Here is a 12764-nt window from a genome sequence, read left to right as displayed (position 1 = left end):
ACCGGGGGACAGACCTGGGGACAACCTGAGGGACAGACCTGGGGACAACCCGAGGGACAGACAATGTGGGACGGCAACTATCAGCCAGGACAGACGGAGCCAGAGACGCAGACAATGTGGGATGGCAACTACCTGCCAGGACAAACAGAGCCAGATACACAGACAATGTGGGATGGCGACTACCTGCCAGGCCAGACAGAGCCAGATACACAGACAATGTGGGGTGGCTTTTATAAAGCGTAAATAGCATTCAATCTGATACATCAGTCATTCTTCTACTTCTCATAATCATACCACCGTAAGCATAATCATAACGTAGAATGCCAGAGGCACAATTGATCACACCTTCCGACAAACCACACACTTATTACTACTATAGCAACAGTCCGCATCCGCCTCACACAACTGGAAATCCTCGGCACAGGCCGGCCACTTTGGATTCGTGGGCCGGCATTTGGTCGCGGCGCAGTACCCGGAGCAGCAGGTTAGCCCCGAGCCAAAGGTGCAGTCCTCTACTCCCGTATACCTTGTCAGCGTAACTCGCGTGCGGGGAAGACTTAGACTTACGGTAGACACCGAGACAGGTTGGGGCGGGGATGCAGGTTGTTAGGGCTGGGGTGGGGGAGGGGCGGGTGTAGGTTGTGCACCTCTACTACCTACCGTAATGTGAAACTCTTCCCCTGTTCCCTAACACATTTGCCAGACCGCCCAATAACCCAACTCACGGGAGGAGGGTCTTCCTCCGATCATGCTTTCCAAGGAATATCCCGAACAAAACCGTTGTCACGGCCATGACGCCCGCCAACGCCGAATACAGGATGACCAGATAAGGGTCCTTGGTGATGGGCGTAAACGCCATCGCCAGGCACGCCCCAACGCCAGCCGTGGCCATCCACACTGACTGAACCACCGATCTCATTGTCTTCGGGGCTTGATTGTAGGCATATTCTGTCCCCGTGGTGAAACAGAATATTTCCGCAATCGCACCGAGAACGTAGATCGGCGTTTGCAGGAACATCGAGATCTGATTGGGAATGTGGCCATGGTCCGACTCCGGGCACGCCAGGGGCTGATCATAACATGGACCCGTGGAATAGACTAATTTCTGTAGTATCGCGGTGTAGACCATAGCGAGGGTGAGAAATAGAAATCCCACGAGAATGCGGGCCATGGGACCGAATCGGATCCTGCGCCGGGTCAAGAATGGGTATAGGCCCCGCGAGACCACCGGTGTCAGTACAATGCTAGAGATGGGGTTGAGCGACTTGATGGTGTCGTTCGGAACCCCAGAGTTGACCATCTGTCCGGCCTGGGAGATCAGGTTATTGAAGGTTTGATTCAGGCACAACCAATGAATGGGGAAGAGGAGACTGGAGGACGGTATCATGTCAGTTGTCCATGCATTTGAATCGATACCTAACGCTGGGAGGCATACAAAACACGGCAAGCGAGCAATCCGCTTTTCAACTCGTCAATGAATGTATCGGTCCAGGGCACCTGTCGCTGGTGCTTCTCTTGTTGCTTCTGTGGTTTGGCCTCATCCATCTGGAACCCTTCGCGAATTCCATACACCATTGCTCTGCCGGCTTGTGGTAGTACGGAGCCACTCGCTGGGCGCCGGACTGATCGTGAGAACGGTTGGTATCTATATCTCTAGCGTCGGTGTGAGGTGTCACTTACCAAAAGTATGTCGCCACGCCAGCAACGGTACAATTGACAGTGCCATCATGCACAAGGGAACCAAATATGCGACCCAGTATCCAACATACTTCTCCAGGACCGTGGTGATTAGGGCCGATAGTCCACCGACATTCACCATCCTAGTCCCCAAGGTGTCAACAGCGCCTCGATGTTGAAGCAAGGCAGGGGGAATACCAATAGTATACATTGTAGATGTATTGGATTGTGAGCTCTCGATCCGTGATAACCTTTCTTCCGCTCTTTAGCGTCTTGACCTTGGGAGTTGTTTCGGTATACTGCTCCGCTATGGACTGTCAGCTCGAATTAACTTCAAGCAATCGGTGCTTCCATCTTGAGACATACCGATAAATGGAGCGACGGAGGATCGCACGCCTCCCGAGCCCAGAGCGATGAGCATAATCGCAGTAGCGAACCCACTCTCCGCGGCACCGGCTTGAACAGCGCGGGGAAAGGACGTCGCGAACAAAATCGCCGAGCCACAGAGTTGGATGCTGTCTGAACATTAGCTTGACGAGGATGGAACAATCCACCCCGGACCATACAGAGCGGACACTAGAATTGTTCTGTACCGACCCAGCCAGGTGTCGGCCACCACCGCTGCTGGGATGGTTGCGAAATAACCCCCAGCCATCATGGCGTTCACAATATTGGTCGCCGCCGCTTCGCGCAGGCCGAGTACGCCGGGAATCTTGCTAGAGGGAGTATGCTGGATGTAATTCTCTGCTAAAATATCAGAATCCTTTGCCCGGCCACGGGTCGATTGACAGAAAGACTCACGTAAAGGGCTGGTCGCTCCATACCAGACGAAGCGCTCAGCGGCTCCGACGAACGCGAGCAGCCATACCGGGAAGGGTACGTCGTCTACCACTGGAAGCAGATTTTCTTCATCATGCGCACTTGCTGCCAATTGACATTGTTTTGGCACCCCCTTAATTTCGTTGGATGTGACCACTGTCTGTCTTTCGATATCGTCTGACGTGCTCATGACGAGTCTGGCAGGCAACAACAGGCGTCGCTATGTTTGGCACTGATGGAAGATAGGATCTGGGTGACTAACGACAAGTAAGATCGGTAGCCAGGTGATTAAGATAATAAGCATAGAAAAGAAGAGAGTGGAAGCAGTTTAATAGCTAATTTGGAGGAGCGAGGTGGAGGCTATGAACCCTACTGATTGGATTCGTTCACTCCTTTCATTCCGACGGCGCTCGGAATACAGGCCCTGGGATGCCTGAACAATCGTGCGTTCATCCCGAGCGGAGTAAACTTGATTAGTAACCAGCAGGAACTCAAGTTCCCTCTTTTTGTTGTTCTGTTTCTCCCCACCTCTTCCCCCTCGACCCACGGATGATTTGGCTATGGTCAAGACCGCCGAGTCTGTTCACCATGGAGAGCACTTCCAGGGTTATGGTCCGAAAGAATGGCAAACCGATCTCCTGCGAACCGTGTCGCGTGTCTAAAGTCCGATGTGATCATCAACAACCAACATGTAGACGATGTGATATTAGGCGTTTAAGTTCTAAGGTACACACCCTTCTGATTCTGATTCGATCCGATTCGGATCTGGATTTGGATGGCAAGGATAAGTAAGGCGCGGACTGACGGACAGCCGTACCAGTGTTACTATCATCCGGCCCCCTTGACCCGATCACGGAAGAAGGCACAAACGCCTCGCAACGGGTCTCCTGTCAACCCATCGCATGACGATGATGAGGCCCTCATCATGTCTACCAGCTGTGGTGACGGCATCGTGCCAACTGAGCCCCCAATAGGCCTGACGTCTACCTCTCAGCCAACCTACTTGGGATCCACCAGCTTTATGTCAGCATTTCACCATGACCGACAGCATCTGAGCCTTTCTACACCAAAAATTGCCTATGCATCCACCCTGCACAAGGCGTGGAGTGCTGACTTCACTCATGTATTTCCCCGACTGATTCAGCTTCTGCGCCCCCTCAGGCTCTATGAAGATTTAGTGACCGACGAATACCATCGGAGCCCATTCACGGTCATCCCAGCTCCTCTTATTCTTACACCCTTAAAGCTGCTTCGAAGTCACTGGGACAAGGAGAGGTGGCCGCAAGAGGGTTTGGTATCTCAGATCACTCAGAGCACGGCCACCCAATTGGTTAAGGTTGACGCAAACATGACAACAGACCAGTTTTACCATATCTTCACGGGTGCGAATTTACGATGGGAATTTGTCGGCCTCATATTCGCCCTAGCAGGACTCGGTGCTAGTGCGTCGTCTCGTGGCTCTCAATTGTTCTCTCTGAATGGCAAGGATGAACTAAGCGCAGATGCCTTTGCCATGCAGATGGCAGCAGCAAGTCATGCATGTATTGAAATCTGCCGACAGTATGACAATGTGAATGACTTGGTTGTTTGGCTGAACTACACATTCTTCGTATTGGCATCGAATATGATGGGAGAGACAAGTAATGCTGATTCATTCCAGGGACCAGAGGGATGTCCCTTCCCGTAATGCACAAGGCTGACAGAGAATAGGCCATCATATTTACGCGCAATTTGGGGACTTAGTCTCCTGCATCCATGCCATGGGCCTACACCGTCCAGATCCTCCTGAGTCCTCCGTTCCATTTTTCCTCTCAGAGGCGCGTAAGAGGGTTTTCGCAGCGTCATATCGAGCTGACAAGAATATCGCCACTTTCCTGGGGAGGCCTCCTCGACTCCTCTACCATTTTTGCGACGTGGGACTACCATTGGATATCGATGATGATAGTCTGGTCGGGGATCGTCTTTCCCTCGACAAGACTATAAGGCAGCTTACGCTGGATGGATGGGGTACTTTCAATGGCGGTCTTCGCCCTGCCACAGTTATCCGGCTGCGATACATGGTAGCAATGTTGCGAGAGAAGGTGTTGGGACTGTCCCTGGAACGGGGCTCAGTTGGTTCCAGACAGAATGAACTTCAGTAGGATGAATAGCGTAGACGACTTCTCTCTCAGTATGCTGAAAGCTAATATGCTTGTAGGGCTACCTATCAAGAGTGTAAGCAAATGTGGGACAGAGTCCCCAGTGAGTTCCACTACAGCAAGCACTCCTGGAAGGCTTTAAGCCCGCACCTGGCCATAATACGTCTAGTCATCCATCTGGAATACCTCCACACACTGTTTCAGATCGAGCGCATCCGTTGCAACGAGCTGCCCGACTCCATGACTGATCTTCTGGACTCGGCCATGCAGATTGTCTCAGCAGTCACGGACTTCGCGAAGCACCGCAATCAAGAAGACAGCATCCGGCAGCAGTACACATGGATTGTAAGCCCCTGTAACCCATATCTGTGTCTATCGTCCAATGCCTAACCTGTCGCGATCGACTAGTTTCTCTTTTATACTCTTCCAGCAGCAGGTGTCGTTGCAACTGAGCTCCATCACTGTACGGTGTCCAGGGTGCCACTACCATGTTCCATCCCTCGGTCCAGAATTATCCGTGATCTAAGCCTGCTTGTCTCCTGGTTCGAAAGTGGTAACCAACCGTCTAGTGCCGCACATCAGGCGTGCGTGGATGTCACCAAGGTCATAACCAGGCTCTTAAATGATACGTTGGATTATCCGTCGGGCGGGCAGATGGCGGCTGGCGCACAACACGGCACAGGCAATCGCCCTGCGCCGAACAGCGATGATCGAGGCCGGGATAGTTCTCATCTGATTGGTGTGTCGTTAAATGCCTATGAACAGAGTGGGACATCACCGAACGTGGATGCGCTTGAAACGAGTGAGGATTTCTTAAACTGGCTGGACGAGTTGGGGTTGGACACAAGCGTCCCTGAGTTCTTTGGGTGCCAGTAGCATGCATTGACCATCACCGAGTTCTATTTGGGCTCTCTATAACAAGATATGTCGGCACATGCATTGGATTTGTTCTGCCCACTGGTAATTGAGTGCAGTAATGCTAGGTTCGATAGCTCGACAGTCTCCAAGGCAAAGGGTCCAAACGGTGCCTATCCTGTTGACCAGCATGGAACCGTGACTTACTGGGACCGGATACAATGTTATATGCGAATGTATTCGCTCCCTGTGGTGAAAATTTATGTTTATGCTTCAACTAGCATGGTCCAGCAACCCCCTTCCGCCACAGCCCCGGTTCGCGAGACCAGGGCCCCGGCGTCAGTCACCAACACCGGCACATCCAACGTATCCAGCATCCAGTTTCGCACTCAGTTCAGCATCCACCTCAGCGAGCAGTGTCTCTCTTCCCCGTTTCGACCCCGAAACGCTGACCCCTTCAGCATACCGGACCGCGGCCTTCCCGCTAACATCTGACTCTGACCCGCCCAGGAACTCCGAGGAAGACACCTGCGACTACAATAGGCACCTCACGAACAAGAAGGCTGAAACGGGAAGCACTTGGGGCGGCCTCAGCGCGTGTGAGAGGAGTGTTTGCGCAGAGGGCTGCCAGCACACGGCCCCCAGTGACTACAGCCGGTAGCCCCTCCACACCTCTAAGGGCCGCCGCAACCGAACCAGACAAAGCCGAAACTAAAGCTGAAACAGAAGCCAGAACCACCGTGGATCTCTGAGCCAATTGAACCCTTCGGGTTCTACAGTACAATGTCCAGAATTCTGGATATTAGCATGGCACCCCTCCTTTAGGACCCCTGGCTCCGTGACTACGCAGTCGTCGCGATCCAGGAACCCTGGGTCAATACCTACAGTGACGCTCCCCTGAAGCACTTCCCCTGAGAAACAAATTGCGGTCTGGGGCGGATCCAAGGGTTATGTTTCTTCCTAACCTGCCTCAGTTGTGATGACCCTGCGCCCAGCACATACCATGATAGATAGATGGATTGATTGATTTACTCTGTTTCGGCACCGGGCTGAACCATGCCGGAGATTCCTAGCGAGCAGCGACTATCTAACTGATAACCGTCTTTGCAGACTGACGCCGCCAGCATACATGGAGTCATGGATACATATATAGCTGAGGCACTTAGACCGGCGGAGCCAAACCCCTGTAGATTCCCTCATAAGTTCCCTCATGCATGCCCCCATTTCGGCTCCGGCCAAGATCAGTGAGTGCCGCTACCATGTTTCCGGGCCTCCCTCGTGGATCTATCCCGGCGGGGGCTGAAATCAGTGAGTGCCGGCTACCTTGCTCCCCTAGATGCCCTCATGCCTGTCTATGTGCCCGTAAAGGCCCAATCCACCCCCTAGATAACCGCCATCTCATTCGAATGTCGCAGATTTCCAAGCCTGCGAGGGTCTCGAGGGGGCTACCATCGAACGGGGCCGGCATACCAATGCCGCGCAGATGCGCGGGTCGGGGCCGTGGATGGCAGCGCCATACCGGCGGGAGTGACTAGTAGTGTGCGATAATATGTGATAACGGTTCGTCAGCCATCACCTGCTGGGGCTGTCGGTAGCCGCTCGCTGCTGGGGGCAATCAGCTCGAGCCATGCCAGCTCAGTGGCTTCCGCCAGATACATCAACTGGCCGGTGTTCAGCATGAACCGAGTGGCCCGCTGTACGTACTGTTTCTCTATCGAAGCTTCTGTTACGGCTTGGGGGCCCTTCCCTGCTAGTCCACGTCGCCTGCCGAAGGTCGTTGTATTGGGTGCAGCCGAATAGCACATGGTGGGTCGTTTCCCGGGGGTGTAAGTTTTTTTCGGTCGATAAGGGAAGAGCAGGAGGCCAATACAAGTCGGTTAGGCCTAAAATGACACTTGGAAGGAGTACTCCGCCCACTTACGACTCCTTGAAAAACGAGTGGATGAGGCGTAATACAGCTGTCCCCGCGGCTATACAGTATTGCGATTCCCCTGAGGGGGTCCTCTCCGAGTATGGCCTCTTCAAGTTGGGGTATGTATGGTAGTGTAGACCCGCAGATCTGTTTTGTATGAACCATTTCCAAGTGACATTACAGAATACGGATGAGCAATCCCTGATAGGTACGCCATCTATGGACCCTTGTGTAAGTCTCATTCCCCAAGGCTTCGAAATCCAAAACTAATAGTGTGCCGATGGCATCATCCTACAATCTCTCTAACACTCTCAGCCCTGCCTTTCTGCAAGGAGTTATGATAATACAGGAGTGTGAAGATAACATTGCGGTAAGATGTGCTTCAGCTAAAGTGGATCATGTGCTTGTGCACATGGGATACTCTCTGGGTATCGAAGGTGAATAATAGCACCCGCCCCGAAGTACAACCAAGACATACTGTCGACTGAGACACGGCGAAAGTACGTGGCCGGTAGTCTGGTGGTAACCATAGCAGATACTTCGAGTTCCAAGTGATCCATGTTTGATCAGTCACGCCATATCCTTGAGAGCGCGCTACTTCTGGCTCGGTGTCTGTCGGTCCTGCGTCTAAATCCAAAGAATAAATGGTACCATTATAAGTCTCAAGGCAAGAGTTAGGCATGTTGAATGACTTCAGATAGGCGATTCTGTCAATCTTAAGGGTCTTTAGGCATTGTCCGCTACTGGCATCCCACACTTTGATAGTTTTATCGTATGAGCCCGAGGCAAGGAGCTTCGAGTCATTAGAGAAGATGACTGAGCGGACTGAGCTGCCATGGCCCTCAAATGTTTGGAGGCACTGGCCGTTGCTAATATCCCATACTTTAATAGTCTCATCATCTGAGGCTGAGGTGAGGAGCCTTGAATCATGGGAGAATGTGACTGCATAGACCCAGCCACTATGGCCCTTGAGCGTCTGTAGGCATTGGCCATTGCTGGCATCCCATACCTTAACAGTCTCATCACCTGAGGCTGAGGCAAGGAGCTTTGAATCATAGGAGAAGGTAACTGAGCTGACTGCCATGCTGTGACCATCAAGGGTTTGGAGACATCTGCCGTTACTTATGTCCCACACCTTGATGGTCTCATCATATGAAGCTGAGGCGAGGAGTTTTGAATCATAGGAAAAGGTGATGGAGTTGATTGGACCGATATGGCCCTCGAGTATCTGGACACATTGGCTGTTGCTGACATCCCACACACTAATGGTCTCATCGTATGAGGCTATGGCAAGGAGTTTCGAGTCATTTGAGAAGATTGAGTAGCTCCAGCCGCTATGGTCTTTGAGTGTTTGTAGGCATTTGCTGTTACTTGCATCCCACAGCTTAATAGTCCCATCAGCTGAGGCTGAGGTGATGAGCTTAGAATCATGCGAGAAGGTAACTGAGTGGACCCAGCTGCTATGAACTTCAAACATCTGAAGGCTCCGGCGGTTACTTACATCCCACACCTTGATAGTCTTATTGCTTGAGGCTGAGGCAAGCAGCAGGGAATCATGTGAGAAGGTGACTGAGTGGACCAAGCCGCTATGGCCCTCAAGTGTCTGGAGGCATTGACCATTGCTGGCATCCCAAACCTTGATGGTCCCATCAGCTGAAGCTGAGGCGACGAGTTTGGAGCCATGTGAAAAGGCAACTGAGTGTACTGAGGTGCTATGGCCTTTGAGTGTCTGGACGCATTGGCTGTTGCTAGCGTCCCACACCCTCACAGTCTCATCAAATGATGCTGAGGCGAGGAGCTTCGAGTTATCAGAGAAGGTGACTGAGTAGACTGGGCCACTATGGCCCTCAAGTATCTGGATGCATTGGCCGTTGCTGACGTCCCACATCCTAATAGTCTTATCTAGTGAGGCTGAGGCGAGGAGCATGGAATCATGGGAGATTGTGACTGAGTAGACTGAGCCACTGTGGCCCTCGAGAGTTTGGACGCACTGGCCGCTGCTGGCATCCCACACCTTGATAGTGTTATCCTCTGATGCCGAGGCGAGCAGCTTGGAATCATGAGAGAACGTAGCAGACGCGACCTCATCGCTATGGCCCTCCAGTGTCTGTAGGCATGCACTCCAACTCTCTTCCGTAGTTGGTTTTCGGATTAGCCAGGCCGGCTCCGAATTCTTAAATTGTTTCCTTGTAATGCTGCTGGCTGGGCTAAATATGAGTCCTGCAGCGTATACTTGAAGTGGGTAATTCTCAATTACTGTTTTGTAGTATAGGACAAATCGGCGTGCATCTCGAAGTCTGTTAATCAGTGGCGAGTTCTCGGTCGTTCGCTAGATAACCATGTTAGAACACGTCTGTCGCCGCACTGTTGATGAAGCAAACCTTCAGCAAACGCTCAAGCTTCAGCATCGAAGCTACCCCCTTTGCTAAGCTTTTTGACAGGCTAAGAGCTTCAAGCCAGTGAAGATAGTCTTGCTGCAAGAATCTACCGACTGAGCCGCTCTCCTGCAGGTCTTCGTTTGTGTTCTTGCTAGGAGAGCACTCGTTTAGGTGGTCGACCCAGTAGACACACGCGTACCTTGTAGCAGCTAGCGGATCCTGGTCTGGCTTCTTGACTTGGTCAATTGGATACCCGGGGGCAACTAGGCTGTAGATGTCGCGATGAAGTGTCCTGGCAATAGCTTGCAGTGATTTTGAGAAAATAGAATAGTGTATGTTGTCCGCTCCTTTAGGGAAGATCTCATCGAATGCTTCTCGCAGGAGGAAATCCTTAGCTGACTGATGAACCAAGGAGATTGTACGTCCTCTGAGTGTCAGGAAAGAACCACAAAAGCCTATAACCTCTGACAGAGACTCCTGATCGTCTGCGAAATCCTCGGATAAGTCGATACAAGATGTTAATTCATCCAACGTGATAGGACGGTAGACGGTCGTCATGACGCCGAGAAGAGACCTGCAGAGTTGAGCATCATCAGACTCGCTCATTTGTTCCCACATGCGTCTATAAAGCTTATCCAGGCCAGCAGGGAACTCTTTTAACTTCTTTAGGACATGTCTCTTGGGGACGGTAGTGAGTTCCTTGCAAACCAGAGCTACCCAGAGGAAGGTGCCATTTGCCTTTGACTCCAAATGGTGCTGGATGGCAGCCCCTACTTCAGGGCTGTACTTGTTGTTATCTGCTAGCTCATTCACTTTAAGCTGAATAAATGAGTTGATAGCAGCCGACAGAGTGTGCTCGTTTAACTCAAGATTCAGTTCTATTGGATTCGTACCATTGAGGCCGTTCTCAATGCTCGGCCAATTGCGGCTAGACACAACCCACTGAACGTGCGAATAAGCTGTTGACTTCTGGACAAGAAGATGAAGGAGTCGGCTCAAGTCTGTAGTGCATTCGTCGAGCGCATCAATGATCAGGTACGTGCTTTGCAAATGCGAGTCCTCAAGAATATTGGTGAAGACTCGAAGTAATGCGAACCATGCATTCTCACCCTCAAAGGAGACGTCGCTCATGTGTCTGATTAACGCAGGTTGTTGTTGCACGAGCATATATATGAGTCCCCGCAAGACTGCTGCAGCATTATTGAGGCGACTGGTAGTTGCTTGACAGAAAAAGTATGAGATGTTTGTGTCGTGCATGGCCATCTTAGCTCATCAATGATCCCGCAGAGCAACATTGTCTTTCCCTTTCCAGGATCTCCCTTGATCCAGAGAAGCTGGCCGCCTCTCCTGTCCCTCCATCTCCGAAAATCAACATGGTCCAACACCCAGCAGTATGAGTCTCGGAGAAGACCACCCTTGTCTTCTTCGATTCGGGCTTTGTCAAGGCTAGGATCAGTGGCTTGGAGAGCGTCTCGGCACCGCCGGTCCTCGGCATTGGACAAGCGTTGCTCCTACCCCATCCTGGACATCGACTACATGGCCTAGAATTGTCAATTTGATTTTCTTGTCTTCCATGTGTTTGAGGCCCAGTTCCGCTATCAGTTTCAGTTTCTCTCGACGCGCCGCCGCATTGTGCTGAGGGATTTGATTTCTGACATCGATGGCGTCTCCTTCCTGATTTGGGACTGATCGGGAGTTTGCCTCGGCTATATTGCAGCGTCAGCGCTGTTGAGGAGCAGCTTCACGATAATCAAAAATACCGTTGATGAGCACTCTGGACAAGAGATCCTCATATCCGGACAGAAGCTCAGGTCTTTCCTGTTTTAGAGAGTCATATGCTTCGTCCCAGAGAGAAGTAGGAGAGGTTTCGGTGACTATTATATCTGTGCCTTTCTTTTGGATCGGATTCGGGGCGGCCACACCAGCTGCTTCAGATACTCCTGTAGTCCTATTCATTTCATTCTTCGTCACTGTTTGGGATATCTTCTCGGAAGCAAAAGGGATCAAGGTGGAAGGGTCTGTGGTTGACTGTTTGTCTATCGAGACCGTAGAGGTCGACACTCTAACACTGTTACAGGAGGAGACCTGTCCTAGAAGGCGTCAATAGTCACGGGGATCGTCTGGTAGTTTCCCATACCAGCTGGATTTGCAGGCACATTGGCAGTCTTGTGTTCTGCAAGATTATTTGGCTCCTTTGCCTTCGCGGAATCCCTCTTAAAGACCCGTTTCCACCGACTCTTAACTTATCGTTCGCCGCTCATCGCATTGGTAAGCTTCGCTGAGCGAGCAGTGTCCTTTTGGATATGAGATGTTGCAGAACGGATGCGTGGGTGTTAGAATGCTTAGTGGTAGACTAAAGCTAGATGAAAAGATTGTTTCGGGCTCTTCCAGGTTTCGTAGAGGAGAGGAAGGCTGCGCAGGGAAGTAGAATGTTTTTAAGCAATTCTAACCGGGGCTCAGCGAAGCGGGCGCGTGGGGTGTACTGACTGCTTTAAGCCTAAATGTAGCTTTTCGGAATGAGATTGGCAGAATGCAAAATAATAGATAGGAGAAAATTATTATAACCAGTCCCGCATCGGTATGCGCCGTTACGGTGCTACACAAGATAATATTTTTCCAGGGTCACATCCAGGGCCGTATTGCTCGTCCGTAAGTTAATTTTGTGCCAGCCCTTCGGTTCCCAGTAATAACACGGTACTTTCCGGCTCTTTAAGGCGACCACGACATCGGCACGATCACATGCGATTCGTAGCAAGAAGGAGATCGTTTGTTGAGGATGGAAGTCTACAGGGATGGGAGACTGCTGAATGAGGTCAATTTGGATTACTTTGAGGTGAACTGCGTAGATTTTTGGGGCGTTCCACTTACATGCGCCGCTCGCCTGCCGATGTCCCCATCATCGGAGCACCGGAGCGACACCGACAATTTACGCCCGTGAGAATCATGGTATAATAATTACATAACATTGATAATTGTATCATTAAC

At 51.4% G+C, this 12764-nt stretch overlaps 5 protein-coding genes across 5 annotated transcripts; 2 read left to right on the top strand and 3 right to left on the bottom strand.

Annotated features, from left to right (window-relative positions):
- Positions 1-721: 721 nt before the first annotated feature.
- Asppvi_007094 (uncharacterized protein) lies at positions 722-2686 on the bottom strand (the record flags this gene model as incomplete). The annotated part of the gene is made up of 7 exons (XM_043302987.1): positions 722-1370; positions 1436-1622; positions 1681-1820; positions 1876-1984; positions 2044-2192; positions 2244-2421; positions 2479-2686. 7 exons carry the CDS (start codon positions 2684-2686, stop codon positions 722-724), a joined length of 1620 nt encoding a protein of 539 aa, XP_043158922.1.
- Positions 2687-3421: 735 nt separating this feature from the next.
- Asppvi_007093 (fungal specific transcription factor domain-containing protein) lies at positions 3422-5510 on the top strand (the record flags this gene model as incomplete). The annotated part of the gene is made up of 4 exons (XM_043302986.1): positions 3422-4136; positions 4207-4633; positions 4694-4979; positions 5043-5510. The coding sequence occupies 4 exons, from the start codon at positions 3422-3424 to the stop codon at positions 5508-5510; spliced, it is 1896 nt and encodes a 631-aa protein (XP_043158921.1).
- A 261-nt stretch (positions 5511-5771) lies between these two features.
- Positions 5772-6150, top strand: Asppvi_007092 (uncharacterized protein; the record flags this gene model as incomplete). Its single annotated transcript, XM_043302985.1, has 2 exons — positions 5772-5905; positions 6000-6150. 2 exons carry the CDS (start codon positions 5772-5774, stop codon positions 6148-6150), a joined length of 285 nt encoding a protein of 94 aa, XP_043158920.1.
- A 784-nt stretch (positions 6151-6934) lies between these two features.
- Asppvi_007091 (uncharacterized protein) lies at positions 6935-7294 on the bottom strand (the record flags this gene model as incomplete). Its single annotated transcript, XM_043302984.1, has 2 exons — positions 6935-7020; positions 7066-7294. 2 exons carry the CDS (start codon positions 7292-7294, stop codon positions 6935-6937), a joined length of 315 nt encoding a protein of 104 aa, XP_043158919.1.
- A 489-nt stretch (positions 7295-7783) lies between these two features.
- Positions 7784-11042, bottom strand: Asppvi_007090 (uncharacterized protein; the record flags this gene model as incomplete). The annotated part of the gene is made up of 2 exons (XM_043302983.1): positions 7784-9730; positions 9783-11042. 2 exons carry the CDS (start codon positions 11040-11042, stop codon positions 7784-7786), a joined length of 3207 nt encoding a protein of 1068 aa, XP_043158918.1.
- Positions 11043-12764: the final 1722 nt, after the last annotated feature.

The sequence above is a fragment of the Aspergillus pseudoviridinutans genome, assembly GCF_018340605.1.
Source record: "Aspergillus pseudoviridinutans IFM 55266 DNA, scaffold_5, whole genome shotgun sequence".
Lineage (NCBI taxonomy): Eukaryota > Fungi > Ascomycota > Eurotiomycetes > Eurotiales > Aspergillaceae > Aspergillus > Aspergillus pseudoviridinutans.
Note: the sequence above shows the minus strand (reverse complement) of the source record. Positions and strands in the feature narration are given on the sequence as shown.